General features: G+C 41.8%; 1 protein-coding gene across 2 annotated transcripts in view; it reads right to left on the bottom strand.

Moving 5' to 3' along the window:
- LOC147124248 (prolow-density lipoprotein receptor-related protein 1-like) overlaps positions 1–20,566 on the bottom strand; it is a 136,171-nt gene that overhangs the window by 82,005 nt on the left and 33,600 nt on the right. For both annotated transcript variants that reach the window (XM_085984223.1, XM_085984218.1), the window contains exons 18-26: positions 20,426–20,542; positions 17,495–17,614; positions 16,519–16,647; positions 14,184–14,355; positions 13,481–13,699; positions 12,398–12,516; positions 12,178–12,317; positions 1,155–1,296; positions 488–631 (exon numbers count right to left, since the gene is read on the bottom strand). In XM_085984223.1, coding sequence (XP_085840349.1) covers positions 488–631; positions 1,155–1,296; positions 12,178–12,317; positions 12,398–12,516; positions 13,481–13,699; positions 14,184–14,355; positions 16,519–16,647; positions 17,495–17,614; positions 20,426–20,542 — 1,302 coding nt within the window. The remainder of the gene's footprint in view (positions 1–487; positions 632–1,154; positions 1,297–12,177; positions 12,318–12,397; positions 12,517–13,480; positions 13,700–14,183; positions 14,356–16,518; positions 16,648–17,494; positions 17,615–20,425; positions 20,543–20,566) is intronic.

A 20,566-nucleotide genomic window follows, 5' to 3' on the forward strand; every position in this document is an offset into this window, starting at 1 on the left:
CTGACTTCTCCAGTCTCCTCACTTGAAATAAAGTTTAAAAAATCATAGCCCAAGTCTAGCACTGGATCAATCACCTGCTTGCAACATCCAAAAGCACACTGGTTTTTGCATACAATACCTACTGGAATTAGAGGCATGAAGTTGGAAATAATGAAAATTCCAGCCATAAAGTGAAATTATAGATCTTATGCAGGAATGAATGTGAAGATAAAAAATGGAAATCAATTGAGGTTGAACAGCAATAATGGAGCAGAGTCAAGTTGAATTTTCACTGAACTGCTATAATTGAGTTGCTTCACACCAAGTCTCCGGTTGTGCCAAATGGCCTGTTTACAGGTTATTTCTCTATCTCTTCATGCAAATTTTAAACAACTTGTCAAGCTCAAGAATTTGGGATCTACTTCATTATATTCATGCAACATGCTCACAATTTAGAACCTATATACCTCCCACTGCAGTAGTGAACAAACTTCAAACCAATATTTACCTGATTCACACCATCTTCCAGCCTCCAATTCCATTCCAGATGGGGACACGCAGGTGTATTTTGGCAACTGACCAATGTGCGGAGCAGGGAGGCACAGGTATTTACAGCCTCCGTTTTTCAATTTCTCATCGCACCAGTTTTTGCCTGTTAAGAGCAAGAATGCAAGTTTTCAAAGTCAGCAATTCAGAGATAAGACCCCACAAGATAGAAGTTCTCAAACTGAACCAAACATTGGGTGATATTACAAAATTCAAAGTTACACCAGTGTGCCTCAAATTCCATAATTGATACACATTTTGCAGTGGGATGTCAAATTTGTAATCCAAGAGTCAACAGTATTTGCAACTTTAGTCATACATGAACAATTCCAATTGAGAAGAAAAATTGGAACAAAAGTTATGTTAGCTATAAGACAAATATTCATTCTATACAATTGGGATATTTGATTCTACATACACTATTCAGATAACTGAAATGCAAGCAACAGCCAGCTTACTAGTTCTAGAACAGCACTGACCAAATCTGCTGATCTCCAGCTATTGGAGAGTTTACACAGTAGCAGTTAGCATCATTTACCTTGTAGCACAATTGAGAATATTGGAAATACACAGCCAACAATTGCAAAAATCTTCCTAAAAAGGTTTTAGAAATTTGCCATATTTCCTACCAGGTGGCTGTATTAACTCATGATAAATAATGACATCACGAGGCTCATTAAGATTGTAAGCCAAAGTCACCACATCTGCTCCTGTATACTTGTTGGCTCCATGAATGGCTTCGTCTATTGCATCAATCCAGTATACTTGATCCTGAAACAAGACCACACATATTTCAGGGTAAATTCAGTCAGTTGACAAAACAACTTATTTTGAGCCTTCAGGAATTTACAAGATTGTGCTGCAATAAATTGGCCATTTGTGCCACAAACTATAAATCAGACATCTTAAAGATGCCCCATGTGAGATATATTGAAATCTAAAGCAGATACAAGAGATACACACATCTTATGCATTCGGCTCAATTTGTCTCTTGCTTTTGTGCCAGTGATTTGTCTCCATTTATATTTTCCAACTAATAACTAATTCTGTCCAAGAAGCCACCAGGCAGGCAACTCCTTGCCAGTCTCCTTTCCAACCTTATCCATCACTATCCCTAGTCTCCCCCATTGCCCATCACCGTCCTTCAGGTGGAAGCTGCTTCCAGTCAGGATTTACTCACCTTCTGATTACCAGAGACTCTGCTACTAAACTAGTAGCCTGCCTGTCAGCTACTGTTAAGTAACACTTAGTTTTACTTCAATTTATTGCCTGGGCTGAAAACATCCTTAGCCCAGGAGCCAGTACACTGCTATACAGTTCTCTGGGGCTTCAATCCTGATGCAAGGATGAGAGGGGGGGGGGGGGTGGGGGGAGGTGGTGAAGACAGCTATTGGTCTAGAAACAGTAGAGCAACAATCTCTGCTGGCTTCTGGTCCATGCTTCACTCAACATCTACTCCATATGTTTCCACTTTAAGTCCTGGATGAATTCACATTTCCCCACCAATATGGGAATCTCCAAAACCATCAATTATGACCATTAACTTTTTTTTATAGGGCTGAGTCACTCATTCACAGTGCACAACCATTTGCTAAAAACCAGCACTGCATCCCCTTTCAGAAATCTGCACTGCCAGCCTATGTCATAGCTGCCAGGTTGTTCAGCCAAAATAAAAAACTCAAGGCTTTCTAATAACAATTAAACACCTCACCCATTGAGAGAAGTTAAAAGAACTGATTTATATTCTAAGAATCAAAGCTAGCTTAACATCTTAATTACCCATAGCTTTGGCTGAATACATGGATTTTAAAAACACATTAAGTAACTTTTCCAAATCCATTGTGGAAAATGGCCAAAGAGCCCTGAAACATTATATAAATGCAAATCATTTCAGGAAGTGATGTAACAAAAGTTGTAGGTCTTAGTAGGAAATTAGTGCAAGAGCTTTGATTGAATGTTATTATTTGATGCCCAAATTAGATATTCAAATGCCAATCAGGCATTAAAGAGTGACACCTAAATAACTGGTAAAATTGCACAAATTATAGGCAATGCAAGTCATGTCGCTGCAAAAAGGCATAATCGGAAGCACAATGAGGAGGAATTAACCTTTTACTACTGCCTCTTAGTAGTAAAGATGAACATTTAGATTGTATCAAGACTAAAGTTTACTGGCACAAAGTAATTAAGCTTGGATCTAGACAGACATTGCATAAGAATTAGCTGCAGGAGTAGGTCATACAGCCCCTCAAGCCTGCTCAGCCATTCAATATCATGGCTGAACTTAGACCTCAACTCCACTTTCCCACCTGATCCCCATATTCCAATTCCCTAGAGTCCAAAAATCTATACTTGACTCAGCATTTCCAGCACTTGGGGTAGAGAATTCCAAAGATTCACAACCTTCCGAGTGAAGAAATTCTTCAGTCTTAAAAGGCTGACCCCTTATCCTGAGACTATGCCACCCCTAGTTCTAGGTTCTCCATCCAGGGGAACAACTCAGCATCTACTCAATCCCCCTCAGAATCTTTTGTTTCAATGAGATCAACTCATTCTGCTAAACACCAAAGAGTATAGGCCCAATCTACTCCATTTCACCTCATAGGACTACCCTCACCCCAGGGATCAATCTAGTGAATCTTTGTTGCACCATCTCCAAGGCAAGTATGTCCTTCCTCAGATAAGGAGACCAAAACTGCACAGTACTCCAGGTATGGTCTCAAAGCCCTGTACAATTTACCAACACTTCCTTACTCTTGTACTCCAACCCCCTTGCAATAAAGGCCAACATGCCATTTGCCTTCCCAATTGCTTGCTGTACTTGCATGCTAACTTTCCTGTACAAGGACACCTAAATGTTGAGACTTTAGTTTACCATTAAAAAAATGGTTTTTCTATTCTGCCTACCAAAGTGAATAACCTCACATCTCCCCACATTATACTCCATCTGCCACCTCATTGCCCACTCACTTAACCTGTCTATATCCCTTGGCAGCCTGTGTCCTCCTCACAGCTTACTTTGCCACCTGGCTTTGTATTGTCAGCAAACTTTGATTACAGTCCCTTCATTTAACATTATAGATTGTAAATAGCAAGGCCCCAGCACTGATTCTTCTGGTGCCCCACTACTTACAGCCTGTCAACCCAATAATGACCAGTTTATTCCTACTGTTTGTTAGCCAATCCTCTATCCATGTGAATATTACCCCCAATCCCATGAGCCCTCATCTTGCATAACAACCTTTTATGTGGCACTTTATTGAATGCCTTTTGGAAATCCAAATATGCTACATCCAATAGTTTCCCCTTTATCTACCCAGCTAGTTACATCCTCAAAGAACTCAATTTGTTAAACAGGATTTCCCTTTCATAAAGCCATGTTGACTCTGCCTAATATGATTTTCTAAGTGACCTGTTAACACAGATTCCACCATTTCCCCCAACAACTGATGCCAGGCTAACTGGCCTGTAGTTCCATGTTTTCTTGCTCCTCACAGGATTACATTACCTTCCAATCTGCTGGGACCATTCTAGGGAATTTTGGAAGATCACAACCAATGCATCCACCATCACTGCAGCTACCTCTTTCAGAACCCTAGGATGCAGGCCATCAGGATTTGTTGGCTTTTGTCCTATTAATTACTTTAGTTTCCTCACCATTAGCCCTTTGGTTCCCTACCATTTTTGGTATGTTTTTTATTTCTTCTACTGTGAAGACAGATACAAAGTATTTGTTTAACGATTGTCATTTCTTTAATCCCCATTATGATTTCTCTCATCTCAGCCTACAAGGGACCAACACTTCTTTGCTACATACTTTTCATATGGGTAGTACCAAAGCAAACCAAAATGTCAATATCCAAGTCAGATATCCAGGCCAAAGTGGATATCTTGTAGACAGCTTGTGAATTTCCTGAGGGCAGTGCTCAATGATGTGCTCCAAGGTCTGATTAGGAGCCCCAGTCACATGATGGGTATGCTTTAATCTTCCATCTATGGAGAAGGTGGCAGCATCTACCATGACTAGTTGGGAGGTGGTTGTCCACTGTTTGCAAGGAAGGTTTGATCCTTCAGGTTATACTGTGGGGTCCTCCAGAGGGAATCCATTCCATAGGTTAGTCTTTCCAAGCATTTTGCCATCAGTCAAGGCTGTTGAGATTGCTGAAGGGCTTTGGCGACCATCCAAAATGGCCTTCTGGATTGGAGAGAGACAGGTGGGTGGTAGGTTGTTAGTTGGCCTGAATTGGCATGTCTGCTGGTGTAGCATTACATTCTCTGGAGACTTCATATTCATGGTGCAGGTGTTGAGGTTTGCCAGCACAGGCAGCCAAGGTGTTGGTTGATAAAAGCATACTGTAATAATTCAGCAGGACATCAACAGACAACATGGCCATGCTGGAGAGCAGTACTCCACTTAGAGTACACTAGGGCAAGTGCTGCCTTAGGGTTTTAATGTCTGCTCCCCATATGGATCTAGCAAGTTTAGATCAAGTTGACCCTACTCTTTAGTTTCTTCCCAAGTGTCTGGAGATGCTGTCTATACGACAGGGTGCTATCGATCATGACTCCTAATTAGGAGGGATTTTTCAGCATGGTGTACCTCTGCACTGCAAAAGGAGACTTAAGCTAGATTTGCTTGATGGTGGAGGTTGAATATTGAGATGACAGTCTTTTGCAGGTTTGGCCAAAGTCATTGATGGAAGTAGGCCTCCATCCTCTGCATCACCAAGGAGACCCTGACCAGTGATTTTCACAGATTAATGTTGTGTGGCCAAGGCAATGTCATCAGCATATACAAACTTTGGGACTGGCAGGTCACTGGTGTAGTGTATGTACCCGTCTACCTTTAAGAGAACTATTGTATGTAACCGTTCACCTTTGAGAACTATTTTAGGTGTGGCACTACTTTGTTTGGCTTCTGTATACGGTAATACCGACAGTGACCACACCAGTATACAAGTGTTGTGCCAGGAGTTATTGGGCAGATTCGCCCTGACCTTGGAATAGTAAAGTCCTGTTTTAAGTTACTCTTGGAGTCTGTATTAATTAACTAAACAACCCACAGACTTTACAACTGGTGTAAATGTTGAACAGGGGTGCCAGGACATAACCCTGTGAGAGTCTGTTGTTCAATGTCCTATATCTGCTTGGTACTACAATCTGTTTATATTGCTAGTTTACTCATTCTATTTTCTGGTCATCCTTTGCTGGTTCTAAAGCTCTCAATTCTCAGGCTTACATACAATTACATAGGATATACACAGAAACAGAAGATAGGGGTAGGCCATTTGGCCTCAAGCCTGTTCTGCCATTTAATGAGATCATGGCTGATCATCCAAATTCAGTACCCTGTCCTGGCTTTCTCCCCATATCCCTTTAGCCTTAAGAAATATATCCAACTCCTTGAATATGTTTAATGAATTGGCCTCAACTGCCTTGTGTAGTAGAGAATTCCACAGGTTCACTACTCTCTGGGTGAAGAAATGCCTCCTCCTCAGTCCTAAATGGCTTACTCCTTATCCTTAGACTGTGATCCCTGGTTCTAGACTCCCTGCCATCAGGACCATCCTTCCTGCATCTAGTCCTGTTTGAAACTTATAAAATTCTATGAGATCCCCTCATTCATCTAAACTCTAGTGAATATAAGCCTAATCGACCCAATCTCTCCCTGCCATCCCAGGTATCAGTCTGGTGAATCATTGCTGCACACTCTCCATGGCAAGAACATCCTTCCTCATAAGGTGACCAAAACTGCACACAAGACTCCAGGTGTGGTCTCACCAAGGCCCTGTACAAGATATCCTTGCTTCTCTCGAATCCTCTCGCTATGAAGGCCAACATACCATTTGCCTTCTTAGCTGCCTGCTGCACCAGTATGCTTACCTTCAGCGACTGGTGCACAAGGACACCCAGGTCTTGTTGCACTTCCTTTCCCCCCCCAATCTATTGCCATTCAGATAATCTGTCTTCCTGTTTTTGCTACTGAAGTGGATAACCTTCCATTTATCCACATCACACTGGAGTTTCTCTGCATCCTCCTCACAGCACACATGCCCACCCAGCTTAGTTTAATCTGCAAACTTGAGATATTACATCTAGTTCCCTCATCTAGATAGTGAATAGCTGGGGTCCTAGCACCAATCCCTGCAGTACCCCACTAGTCACTGCCTGCCACTTGGAAAAAGATCTGTTTATTCCAACTCTGCTTCCTGTCTGCCAACCAGTTTTCTATCCAAAACAGTACCTCGCCCCCAATCCCATGTGCTTTAACTTTGCACGCCAATCTCTTATGCAGGACCTTATCAAAAGCCTTCTGAAAGTCCAAATACACCACATCCACTGGTTCTCCCTTATCTATTCTACCAGTTACATCCTCAAAATTCCAGTAGATTAGTCAAGCATGATTTACCTTTTGTAAATCCATGTTAACTTTGCCTGATCCCATCACGGTTTTCCCAGTGCTCTGCTATTACATCTTTTATAATGGACTCTAGCATTTTCCCCATTACCAATGTCAGGCTTACTAGTCTATAATTCACTTTTCTCTCTACCACCTTTTTTGAATAGTGGGGTTACATTAGCTATCCTCCAATCCATGGGAACTGTGCCAGAGTCTATTGAATTTTGGAAGATGACCAGCAATGCATCTGCTATTTCTAGGGCCACTTCCTTAAGTACCCTAGGATGTAGATTATCAGGCCCTGGGGATTTATCAGCCTTCAATCCAGTCAATTTCCCCAACACCATTTCCCTACAATTACTGATTTCATTCAGTTCCTCCCTCTCATTAGACTCTATGTTCCCCGACAGGTTATTTGTCATAGAGTTTTACAGCACAGAAAGAGGCCCTTCGGCCCATCGTGTCTGCGCCGCCCATCCATCCCTGTCCAGTCTAATCCCATTTTCCAGCATTTGGTCCATAGCCTTGTATGCAATGGCATTTCAAGTGCTCATCCAAATGCTTCTTGAATGTTGAGGGTTCCTGCCTCCACCACCCTTTCAGGCATTGAGTTCCACATTCCAACCACCCTCTGGGTGAAAAAGTTCCTCCTCAAATCCCCTCTAAATCTCCTGCCCCTTACCCTGAATCTATGCCCCCTTGTTATTGACCCCCCCACTAAGGGGAAAAGTTCCTCTTTATCTACCCTATCTATGCCCCTCATTATTTTGTACACCTCAATCAGGTCCCCCCCTCAGCCTTCTCTGCTCCAAGGAAAACTCCAGCCTGTCCAGCCTCTCTTCATAGCTGAGGCGCTCCATCCCAGGTAACATCCTGGTGAATCTTCTCTGCACCCTCTCCAAAGCAATCACATCCTTCCTATAGTGAGGCGACCAGAACTGCACACAGTACTCCAGCTGTGGCCTCACCAGCGTTTTGTACAGCTCCATCATAACCTCCCTGCTCTTATATTCTATGCCTCGGCTAATGAAGGCAAGTATCCCATATGCCTTTTTAACCACCTTATCTACCTGCTCCGCTGCCTTCAGGGATCTATGTACATGTACACCAAGGTCCCTCTGACCCTCTGTACTTCCTAGGGTTCTACCACTCATTGTGTATTCCCTTGCCTTATTTGTCCGTCCAAAATGCATCACCTCGCACTTTTCAGGGTTAAATTCCATTTGCCACTTTTCCGCCCATCTGACCAACCCGTTTATATCGTCCTGTAGCCGGAGGCTTTCCTCCTCGCAATTTACCACCCCACCAATTTTCGTGTCATCTGCGAACTTACTGATCATACCTTTTACATTTTCATCCAAATCATTTATGTAGATCACAAACAATAAGGGACCCAGCACCGATCCCTGAGGTACCCCACTGGACACAGGCTTCCAGTCACAAAAGCAACCTTCGACCATCACCCTCTGCCTCCTGCCACTCAGCCAGTTTAGGATCCAACGCGCCAAGGCACCCTGGATCCCATGGGCTCTTACCTTCTTGACCAGTCTCCTATGCGGGACTTTGTCAAAAGCTTTACTGAAGTCCATGTACACCACATCCACAGCATTTCCCTCATCCACCCCACTAGTCACCCCCTCGAAAAATTCGATCAGATTTGTCAGACATGATTTACCCTTGACAAAGCCATGCTGACTATCCCCGATTAATCCTTGCCTCTCCAAGTGGAGATTAATTTTGTCCCTCAGAATTTTTTCCAATAATTTCCCCACCACAGATGTTAGACTCACTGGCCTGTAATTCCCTGGTTTATCCCTGCTACCTTTCTTGAATAATGGTACTACGTTAGCTGTTCTCCAGTCCTCTGGTACATCCCCTGTGGCCAGAGAGGTTCTGAAAATTAGTGTCAGAGCCCCTGCAATCTCCTCCCTTGCCTCCCACAGCAGCCTGGGATACATCTCGTCCGGGCCTGGGGATTTATCCACTTTTTGGCCCGCTAAAACCGCTAGCACCTCCTCCCTCTCGATGCTAATATGTTCAAGTATGTCACAGTCCCCTTGCCCGATTTCTATGTCTGCATCGTCTTTCTCCATAGTGAACACAGATGCAAAAAATTCATTTAAAACCCCGCCTACATCCTCTGGCTCTACACAGATTGCCACTTTGGTCCCTAATGGGCCCTACCCTTTCCCTGGTTATCCTCTTGCCCTTAATATACTTATAAAACATCTTAGGGTTTTCCTTTATTTTGCTCGCCAGTGTTATTTCATGGCCCCTCCTCGCCCTCCTAATTTCTTTTTTAAATATGCCCCTGCACTTTTTATACTCCTCTAGGGCTTCTTCTGTCTTTAGTAACTGCCAAAAGCCCCCCTTTTATTTCTAATGCATTTCTGTATATCCCTTGTCATCCAAGGTTCCCTTTGCTTGTTGGTCCCACCCTTGACCTTTACAGGAACATGTTGGCGTTGTACTCTCTCTATTTCCCTTCTGAAAGTCTCCCACTGTTTTGATGTGGATTTTCCTATAAGTAGCTGCTCCCAGTCCAATTTGGCCAGATCCTGCCTTATCATATTAAAATCAGCCTTCCCCCAATTTAGAACCCTTATTTCCGGGCCGTCTTTGTCTTTTTCCATGACCACCTTAAATCTCACCGAATTATGGTCACTGTCGCCAAAATGCTCTCCTACTGACACTTCCACCACTTGCCCGGCTACATTCCCCAGAATTAGGTCCAGTACCGCCCCCTCTCTTGTAGGACTTTCGACATGTTGGCTCAAAAAGCTCTCCTGGATGCACTTTAAGAATTCTGCACCCTCTAAGCCTTTCACACTCTGACTGTCCCAATTTATATTGGGGAAGTTGAAATCCCCCACTATTATTACCCTATTATTTTCGCACTTTTCTGAGATTTGCCTACATATCTGTTCCTCGATCTCCCCCTGACTGTTTGGGGGCCTATAGTACACTCCCAGCAAAGTGCTTGCCCCCTTTTTGTTTTTAAGTTCTACCCATATGGCCTCATTAGAGGAACCCGCTAATATATCATCCCTCCTTACAGCAGTAATTGACTCCTTAATTAATATTGCAACACCCCCTCCCCTTTTACACCCCCCTCTGTCTCGCCTGAAGATTCTATACCCCGGAATATTGAGCTGCCAGTCCTGACCCTCCCTCAACCATGTCTCCGTGATAGCAACAATATCGTACTCCCATGTGTTCAACAACAACTTCAGTTCATCCACCTTATTTGCAAGACTCCTTGCATTAAAATAAATGCCTTCCAGCCCTGCCATATTCTCTTTTGCCTTCACATATTTGCTCTGCCTTCCCAGCTGACTTGTTTTTCCCCTCTGTATTTGGCCGTAAATCACCCCCTACTATAGCTCCACTCTGTACCCCAACCCCCTCCCCAGCAGTGCTAGCAAACCTCCCCGCAAGGATATTGGTTCCCCCCTGGTTCAGGTGTAAACCGTCCGACTTGTACAAGTCCCACCTTTCCCAGAAGCAGACCCAGTGATCCAGGAAACTAAAGCCCTCCCCCTTGCACCATCCCTTTAGCTCTCATTAGACTCTATGTTCCCCGACAGGTTATTTGTGTCCTCCTTTGTGAAGACAGAACCAAAGTATGTATTTAATTGGTCTGCCATTTTGTTTCCCATTATAAATTCCTGATTCTGACTGCAAGGGACCTATGCTTGACTTCAATCTTTTTCTCCACATAGCTCAAGCTTTTACAGTCAGTTTTTAATGTTCCCTGGAAGCTTACTCTCATTTCCCCCCTCCCTCTTAATTAATCCTTGTCCTTTGCTGAATCCTAAACTGCTCCAATCCTCAGGTTTGCTGCTTTTTCTGGCCAATTTATATGTCCTCTCCTTGGATCTTATGCTATCCCTAATTTCCATAGTTAGCCACGGTTGAGTCACTCATTTTATTTTTATGCCAAACAGGGATGAACAAATACAGCACAAACAGGCCATTTGGCTCAACTAGTCCATGCCAGCATTTATGCTCCACTCAAGCCTCTCCCATATCTATCAGCAAGACCCTCTATTCCCTTCACCCTCATTAATCTAGCCTCAAATGCATCTACACTATTTGCTTCAACCACTCCCTGGGGTAAAAGTTCCACATTCTCACCACTTTACCCAAAGTAGTTTCTTCTGAATTCCCTATTGGATTTCAGAGTGACCATCTTATATCGATGGCCTCAGTTATGCTCTTCCCCACAAGTGGAAACATTCGCTCTGTATCCACTCAAAACCTCAATTTTATTGACCTTAGGTCACCCCCTCAGCCTTCTTTGAGAAAAAAAGAAATCCAGCCTGTTTCTTTTCCTATATGTATACCTTCACATTTCTGGCATCATACTTGTAAATCTTCTCTGCACTGCCTCTATCCTTTTTATATGGTGACTTGAACTGTATGCAGTACTCCAAGTTGGTCTAACTAAGGCTTGATACAGGTTTAGTATAACTGGTCTACTTTTTAATTCTATCCCTCTAGAAATAAACCCTAGTGCTTGGCTTTTTTTTTTATGGCCTTACTAACCAACCAGTGTTGCAACTTTTAATGATTTGTTTTTGTACACCGATCCTTTTGTTCCTCTACCCCACCTAGACTCGCTTCTCCAAGTAATAAGTGACCTCCCTATTCTTCCTATGAAAGTGTAATACCTCATTTAAATTGGTGAACTTAATTTGCTAATTATATGCCCATCCTTAAAGTTTAATAGTAATTTGTTGCTGTCCTCTTCAGTATGGACAATCCCCAAATTTCAAAATGGTGTTCGAGTCCAAAGTCTAAAAGGCTTAATACTTGACATAAGCCTCAATCTAATACTATCCTTAATTTTAATTAGCCACATCTGGTTCACTGCCAGTGGAGTTTATTTCTCAATGGAATGTTTTAGTTGAGAATATTTCCTAAATGTTTGCCACTGCAGATCTACCGTCATACCTTTTAATCTAATTTCACAATCTACCTTAATTGGCTGGATGATTACTGCATACCATGACCTTAAGGGCAAACTTGGCCGAGTTGCTGGCACAACCACTAGATACAGGAAATTGTCCTCTCCAGCAGCACCAGTGATTCAGAATGATAATCAAAATATATTGCAGATTAATTTAGACCAAGGCTGCAAATTTTAGTAACACTACTTCTTGCATCAAGTATGCCCAAAATCCAGGGTGTACTAGAAGCAACAAATACACAATTTCATCACATGATTTGATCAACAAATGACATTTTACCTCAAATACTGAGACAGCACAAGGATGAGCAAGAAATTCATGAGAGAAAAGCACTGTTCTTCTGTCTTGTCCATTGAAGTCTACACTGGACAACGTGTGCAGCTTTGAGTCAACCCAGTAGAGTCGGCTTTTCACAAGATCTGTGGGCAAAGTATGAAGTATTATTAACCAACCTCAATTTGGAAAAGGAGAAAAAAAAATTGATTACTAGCCTACTTACCAAGTGCAATACCATTTGGTGACTGGATCTCTTGGGTAACCAGAAGCTGCCTGTTCACCCCATTCATTCCTGCTTTTTCAATCACTGATGGTTCACCCAGATCTGACCAGTAAATAAACCTTTGAAAAGCAAAGGACCCCATTTAGTCAAAAAACATCACCCTGAATTTTCTCAAGGTGAACAGGGGCTGCTCAAGTCAAATATAATTTGCATTACATCATGCATTATAACTAAAAATTTAATACAAGTTTTAAGATATAAATTGAGGGAAGTTAATGCTGGGGAATTGAACACTTTCAGGCACCCAATGTCAGCATCAAGCCTAGTTTAGTTGGATTCAATACTTCACTCTACTTGGCCCCAGAGCAGAGAACAGAAAAAGCACCTTGCCTGTACCATTTCCTAATTCCTGCATCAGCTACCTTGTGGTTTTCAACAAAAAAACCTGTGTTTATAGGCCCATGATCTGCAACAGAAGACCTCCATAGCTAGAGAAGACTTCCAGCCAATTGGACTGGCTAAATTTGAACCAGTAGTGAAAGACTATCTAAATTCATTGCATCTAGTTCTTTATTAAAAAAGTTATACAAACTTAGCGGCTATGACTTTGCCCTCTTCCTCAAAATATTTTCCATAACACTTAGCAAGAGAAAAGGAAATTGTTCCACTTTAATTGCCTTCCAGGAAAACACTAGTGTTTAGGACTGCAAAATATTAATGGATTATTTGATCACCAGTTCTGCAAGCTGAGCATGGAGGTCATCAATGGAAAGAAGCCAACCAATATCTGATGAAAGGTGCAAGTAGAAATTAATTCTAGAGTAGAACTAACTAGGTAGAATGGCCTATTGTCATTCCAGAGAATGCAATCCCACTGATGAGCACTGGAGTTCTTGCATATAGCTCTAATCACTTACACATCCCTGATCAATTCTGGCTAGAGATTCACCTATGTCCCATCTCTTCCTATAATCTCACCAGCACATTTAAAAAAGACCCATTACAGATTTGAACAACAGTACAGGGTGTGCTATTTTACAAGAGTCAAGAAACTTTAGCACTGTAAAAGGTAAAATTCAGTACCCAGTTAGTGGATCAACTGCCACAGAAGCTGGTTCCCTTAAGTTGTCAAAGAGAGTCTTCCTTCCAGTTCCATCAAGTTTAGCCACAGATATAGTTTTAGTACCACGATCAGTCCAGTAGATGTGTTTGTAAATCCAATCCACAGCAATCCCCATAGGAATATCTACATCAAGAACTTTAGAAACATGAACTGTGCTTTTCTTTTCATACATTGATAAACTGTGGAAGAAAAGGAAACAGGTGGCCAAATTTGGTACATCAGCTATACTAGATTTGAGTCTCAGCACTTGGAAATCTTCACTACCAAAAATGAAGTTGAATTGTGTTTTTCCCTCATTTAACAAATCCCCTTAGACTGTACATATGCAAAATGAAGTAATGCTGTAATAAGTGATCACTGTTGGAAGGCATCTTAAGCTAAAATGTAAACAGGCAGACTTTAAAATATTAAAATTAGATGCTGTAGTGTGATTGCTGAAAGTTCTAAAAGATTTTGCAACAAGACAAAATCTATGCAGTTTAACAAAGTACTCATGACACTGGATTAAGATCAGTTAAAAGTAGTAATGACTGCTCTCATGTTACCCACAGCAAGTATATGAACATTTTACCCAAGGCAGTAGCCTTGTATGAATGAAATAGTTATTTGAAAGGCAAAGTTCAATACTGCAATTGGCACTCATAACAAGTCAGGATTCATTACCTGAAGATTGCCCTCTGACCCAAGTCAGCCCAGAAGATTCTCTGCTCTGCAATGTCAGCATCCAGTGCTACAGCATTTCTCAGCTGCACAGCTACCTGGGTGTACTCTTGGTGATGTAGTCCGAGTTTCCGGATATCATGACGATTGGTGAAGATCAAATAGGGCTCTTTGCCTAGGAAAGGTCAGAATTACATGATTTAAGAGAACAAATGCTTAAGGATCACTTTCCTTGCTTAAATTTCATGGGGCTTTTGAAGGTAAATTCAGGAATAACCTTCAACATTTATAAATTTGAGATTGTGTATTATGTATAGTCCAAAGATAAATCCATGACAGCTACTTTGCCTTAGACCCAATTTCATGGTAACCCTAAACTAAAATTCCATGCAACCAGTAAGGTAGATATCTAGTTAGTTTTCCCCTTAATTGCTACATGCTGTGCATTCACATGGCAAGATTTTCAACATCTCCATTGAACTGTAGCAATACCCAAGGTGCATTATGCATTTAAAGGAGACATAAATCAAAAAATCTCCACTTGCTTAAAAGGGTGCACTAGATGAATAGCAGATTGTTTGGATGCCAACACCAAACTTCTTCAGCTAAATATTTAAGCCAATTGTGAAGTTAGATTTTAAAATACTCATCCTGGTGTTCAAATCACTCATCCTTCAAATCTCAGCCCTACAAACTTCAGATTTCCACACTGCTCCAATTCTGGCCTATTGTGCATCCCTGATTTCCTCCACTATTGGCAGCCATGACTTCAGCCATCTAGGCCCCAAGCTTTGGAGTTCCCTCCCTAAACCCCTCTCCAAGTCACTCCTTAAAAACCTGCCTCTTGGTCACTGGTTCTAATATTTGTTGCTCGGTGTCAAATTTTGCCTGAATGTGTTAAAAAGGTGCTATATGTTGGGAGCACAAAAGTTGCATTTCAGACATTTGAGTTTCCATTTATGCAACTAGTATGATTCAGGGACAAGAGAACCATTTACATCCAAATTATGAATCATATTGGTCTCAAGCACAGCTCAAGATGCAGAGACATTTGATTTCCAGGAATGTGCGCATCTGGAGGCAATGCAGCATAGAATTGGAGGGGGACACATACAATTGGAGAGATTGCACTATGGTTTAAAATGGAAATGTTTTCAGCAGATCATGAGTGGACCACTTTTCTAGCCTTCACAACAGGACAGGAATGAAACTGCATTCCAAAGTTCAGCAATCCATCACAGTAACTCACTGCATCTTGACATTGTTACAAAATACTGCAGATGCTGAAGTCTGAAAAATAAAAGCAGAAAATGCTGGGAACACAGGTCAGCCAGCATCTGTGGAGAGCCCAGACATTTTTTGCTTCCAATATTCTACAAAATCAGCTATTTTTCCCTTCTCTTCCTACCCAATATTTATTGGAATCTAATGTACCAATTTTTCATTCATGCCCTCGTCCTACAAGGGATGTTTAAGCAATAACCCAGGTTTACTTCATCTGTCATTTTTATAACCTAGGAAGACCTTTTAAAGATTGTCTTTTCAACTTATCCCATTACACAGTTATACTTTTCTAAGGGGGTTTTTAAATCTTGTGACATGTTAATCAATACCAGTGTTCCAAGTATGGCCTGATTAGTGCTTGCAAAGGCCTGTGGCCTTGTAATTTAGTGTTAACATTGTAACATTACTTGCCATATTGTCCAAACCATGAACATGTGTTACTATTGCTGCCAAATTCATTCAAGTCTCTTGACCTCTGTTCCACTTCTGCATGGTTTAAAATTAATTTACCTAGTGTCTGGTCAATTGCATAATTTACATTATTCTGCCCTCAGTCTTTACTGCTTTAACAAAGGATGCCTTAATATTGGAATATATTCTACAAATGTCAAGATTAGACATATGAAGTTACTTAATCCTGCCAAAGTGTGATAAGTGCATGGTCTGATATGCATTACCCATGCAGATTAGAAATGTTCCATGTTAATTCTAATCGTGCTTTTAACTGAAGCAGGGGTGGGGCAATACTATTGATGTTCTAGGCTAGGGATGGAAAAAGCACAGCAAACACTTTTCTTGATTAATCTATTTCAGGCAATGTCAACAAGCATTCTAAGTAAGGTATTAGATGTAGCACAAAACTTTTGCTTCAACAATGTGCCTCAGCTCCAGCCGGAGGAACACTCCTTGCTGCACTAGTGTCAATTACCTTTCCCCCCCCACATCAAGCATATTTAACAATTTTTCCACTTTGATATAGCAAGTGAAGCCACTTCAAAGCTGCCTCAATTTAAAAAAACTACATTTTGTAGTCACTTGGAAATGTAGTACTTGCCTCCTACTGCCTTGCAAACTTGATTAGTTGCATCCAGGCGATATCCTGCAAAGCATCCACATTTATAGCTTCCTTTTAAATTAATGCAAATTTGACTGCAGACTCCAGGATTTTGACATTCATCAATATCTGTTAAAAAAGAAATCATTTGTGAAGGAGGCAAACCAACTGATCTGCACTTTTCCAACCAGTTAATCTGGGCTAGGTTCATGTGACTTTCAAAGTCACGTAAAAGTGACCCTATTCAGGTTTGTCACTACCTCCCAAAGTGCTCTCCAACCTTCAGATCACTTTTCTTTACCCAGAGTTAAAGTTAACACTGCATCTGGTCTTGGCTATGTTTTAACATTAATTTTGCCCATCTAGTTGCCCAAGGCAGTTGCTTTCTTGAAAGACTGCAATCCATGTGGAGAAGGTGCTTCCACAATAGTGTTAGGTAGGGCATTCCAGAATTCTGACCCAGCGATGAAGGAAGGGAGATGCATGTACAAGTCAGTATGGTTTGTGATGGAGAGGACTGTGTTCCCATGAAACTGTTCATCTAGGTGGAGATCATTGGCTTGCAAGGTGCTGCTCAAGAAGCCTTGGCAAGTAGCTGCAGTGTGTCCTACAGAGTGTACACAACTTGTGGCAAGAGGCTTGGGGATTCAGGTGGTCAGCCACTCCCTGCAGTATCTCTAGCCTTTGACCTGCTCTAGTAGCTATAGCATTTATGTGGCTGTTGCAGTGGAGTTTGTAGTCAATGTGACCTTCTGGATGTTCAGACTAATGGCAGTACCACTGAATGTCATGGGTAGGTGTTTAGGCTCTTGGTTTGGCCATTGCCTAGCACTTGGGCTAGTCAGAGCACCACCCCCTCTTCCTCAATAATTACATCACTTACTACTGCAAATCTCTAAACTGCCTACAAAAATCACCTGCCTTTCAGTATGTGGTTTGTAGTATGCACCAATGTGGTGATGGCCAGTTATCTTACCTCCACAGTTTTGTCCATCAATCAACTCAAAGCCAGCAGGACAGTCACATTCATAACCAATGACAAGATCTCGGCAGATGTGAGAACAACCACTATTGTTCATTAAACATTCATTGAGGTCTGCAGAGAAAAAAATCATTTCAACTCAGGCCAATTTAAAAAAAAAAAAAAAACCAGTATATACACAGCATAAACAGGCTATTTGGCCTAACCAGTCCATGCTGGCATTTATGCTCCACTTGAGCCTCCTCCAGTCTTTCCTCATCTAACTATCAGCCCTCTAGTCCCTTCTCATATGCATCTAAACTATTTGCTTCAGCCTCTGCTCGCTCTTCCAGATTTTTAAAATGTGGGGATGCAATCCATCCAGACCAGGAGTTTAGTTCACTTAATATTTTTCCTCTATTTTAAATGCATTATATCTTTTCTAATATCTTGATATCATGCCCACCTAATCAGTCTCCCTGGTAAATACTGAGCCAATGAAGAGCACTTGCCATTCCCTCTAAAGGGTTCTGTATGTTTTCTGAATTTGAGGGGCAACTATACACAATCTTTAGTTCAGAATTCATTGACAAAGATTGCTCAAGTACAGCCCTACAAGATATTCTTTGTCAAATTATTTTGTCTATGGTAATCTATACATTTCATATTTACTTGTAGCAGGATTTCAAACTTAGCTACCCAAGCAGAACATGAGAAATAGGGTCTTGCTTGCAATCTTTGCTGTAGCCTTGCTAAAGACAAATGACCTCATTGTCAGAATCAATTACTGTATCTAGATTCTGTAAGTTTGTATAGGACCAGTTACAAATTCAGATTTGCCACAGAACCTGCTCATGTTGTGCTTTCAAGGGGAGTGAGAATTTACTCTTGTATATTTGCAATAGAACTGATGATCTGAACCACATCTTTTGCAGATTTCTTCAATTTCTCTGAAGGCATACCAAGTTACCACTATGAAGTTATTCCACAGCAAGGTGAAATGGACAGAGTAAAGGCATGCTCAGATTCACTTAGTTCAATTACTTGGCTTCATGCAAGTAATGTTAAAATGATGGGATGCTATCCAATTGGTGGGTTGTCAGAATAACTTGCTGCACAAAAGTGTAAAAAAAATGGGCAGGGACCTGTGAAATGTGCACCTATTTCAGTTCCCAACACAGTTCTGTTGAAAAGTCAGGAAAGGGTCTTGAAGTATCAATCATTCATGCAATTTAGGAAGTTAACAAGGAAGCCAGAAGCTAACATGCACAATTTTTAAAATGCAGTGAGCAAGATTACAATTTCATTGCTAGGACAAAAAGGAACTTTTTTGATGTCAGATGAGCTTGAGCATTGACAGAAACTCAGCTGCACATATGCCCCATTGTTCATTAACATTTAGAATGTGGCAAGACAATCAAGTGGAATTCACTGTATTATGGGTAATGTCCCAGTTATATATTTAGTCTTGGCAGGGGGACAAGGCACATCACAAAAGCATAAATCAGAATAAAAGGACACAATCAAAAAGGAGATTATAAGAGGGGTGGCTAAAAGCATGATTAAAGGGGGTTTTAAATATAGTCTTAAAGCAAGCCAGAGGTTTAGGGAGGAAATAGCCTAAATAGCTGAAGCCACACTGCCAATGGTGGGGATGCACAAAGTCCAGAGTCAGGAATGCAGAATTCTTGAGGTTTGTAAAGCTGGAAGAGGAGAGGTGCAAGGCCAGGAGGGGGTTTAAAAACCATGAACAAACATTTTAAAAAATATGAGGCATTAGGGGAAGCAGGAGCCAATGCAAATCAGTGATCACAGAAGCAAGTGAGATTTGGTGCAGAATATACAGGTAGAGTTTTGGATGAGCTGAAATTTATGGAGTGGAGGATGAGAAGCTGGCCAAGAGCACATTGGAACAGTAGAGTCAGGAGGTGACATGATTGAGTGTTTCAGCAGATGGACTGAACCAGGGGCAGGTGATGTTTGAGGTGCAAGTCAGTTCTTGGAAAGGATATAGGATCAGCTCAGCTTGGCGAGTTGGGCAGAGGAGCGCAGCACAATGAGCAGCAGCAGACTCACGACATGCTGCAAGTCAGCCAGCAGCTCCATTTCAGGTAACTCGCAGTCCAGATGGGAGGGGAGCCGGGCATGGTGGCCAGAGCAGGAGAAGCAGGCCACCACATGTGGAGCCGGCAACAGTGAGGAGGCCACAGTGAAGGAGGACAGAGCGGCTGAGGGACATTGGCTTCCCGTGGGAGCACTTTGTATGGACTCTGAATGTGGCGCTTATGTATAGCTGACATGTCCCTATGGGGAACAAGCATTCCATTGTACTTGTTACATATGGCAAATAAATTAATCTGAAATCTGATGCTGAGGTTGTGAACAGTCTGGTTCAACAGAAGGCAATGTCATGGAACTGGTGGCAAAAGTACATAGTGTATCAGGAGCCAAAAGATGGCAGCTTGTCTTCAAGGTTTAACAGGAGGCAACTCATCTAGGCTTGGATGTCAGACAAGTAGTTGGACAACACAAGCAGTGGAGGACTGGATAGAGGTAGAGATGGTGTCATCAGCATACATGTGGAGCCAGACCCCATAACAGATAAAAAGATAGATCCTTAGGGGACTTGAGGCAATAGTGCAGGGCAGGAAAAGACTGGAGATGCTCTGACAGATTGTCTAGGCAAGAGTGGAACCAGAGAGAACAAGCTCAAGTTAGACAATATAGAGGATAATGTGGTCAGTGTCAAAGGCTAAAGAGTTTGAGAAGAATGAGTGATGTGCACCAATTGCAGGATGTAATTTCTGACTGATTAGGGCAGTTTCAGTGCTGCAAGGGTAGAATGCAGATTTGGGATACACAAATGCAGATTTGGGAGGAAAACCATGGGCAAGTTCAGAATCAATTTTTAAAAACAGCTACAAGGCATATCTAAAAACCACTTACAGCATTGTTTGAGGGGTTCGTCACTCCAGTCCTTGCAATCCTGATGCCGATTACATACTTTGATTTTATCTATGCATTCTCCACTTTGACATTTGAAGTCATTGGGTCCTGTGCATTCTAGATGTGGAACAAACCAGGTCA

This window comes from Somniosus microcephalus, chromosome 1 (assembly GCF_052327205.1).
Source record: "Somniosus microcephalus isolate GS21.2 chromosome 1, FLI_Smic_1.0, whole genome shotgun sequence".
In the NCBI taxonomy this organism is placed as follows: Eukaryota; Metazoa; Chordata; class Chondrichthyes; order Squaliformes; family Somniosidae; genus Somniosus; species Somniosus microcephalus.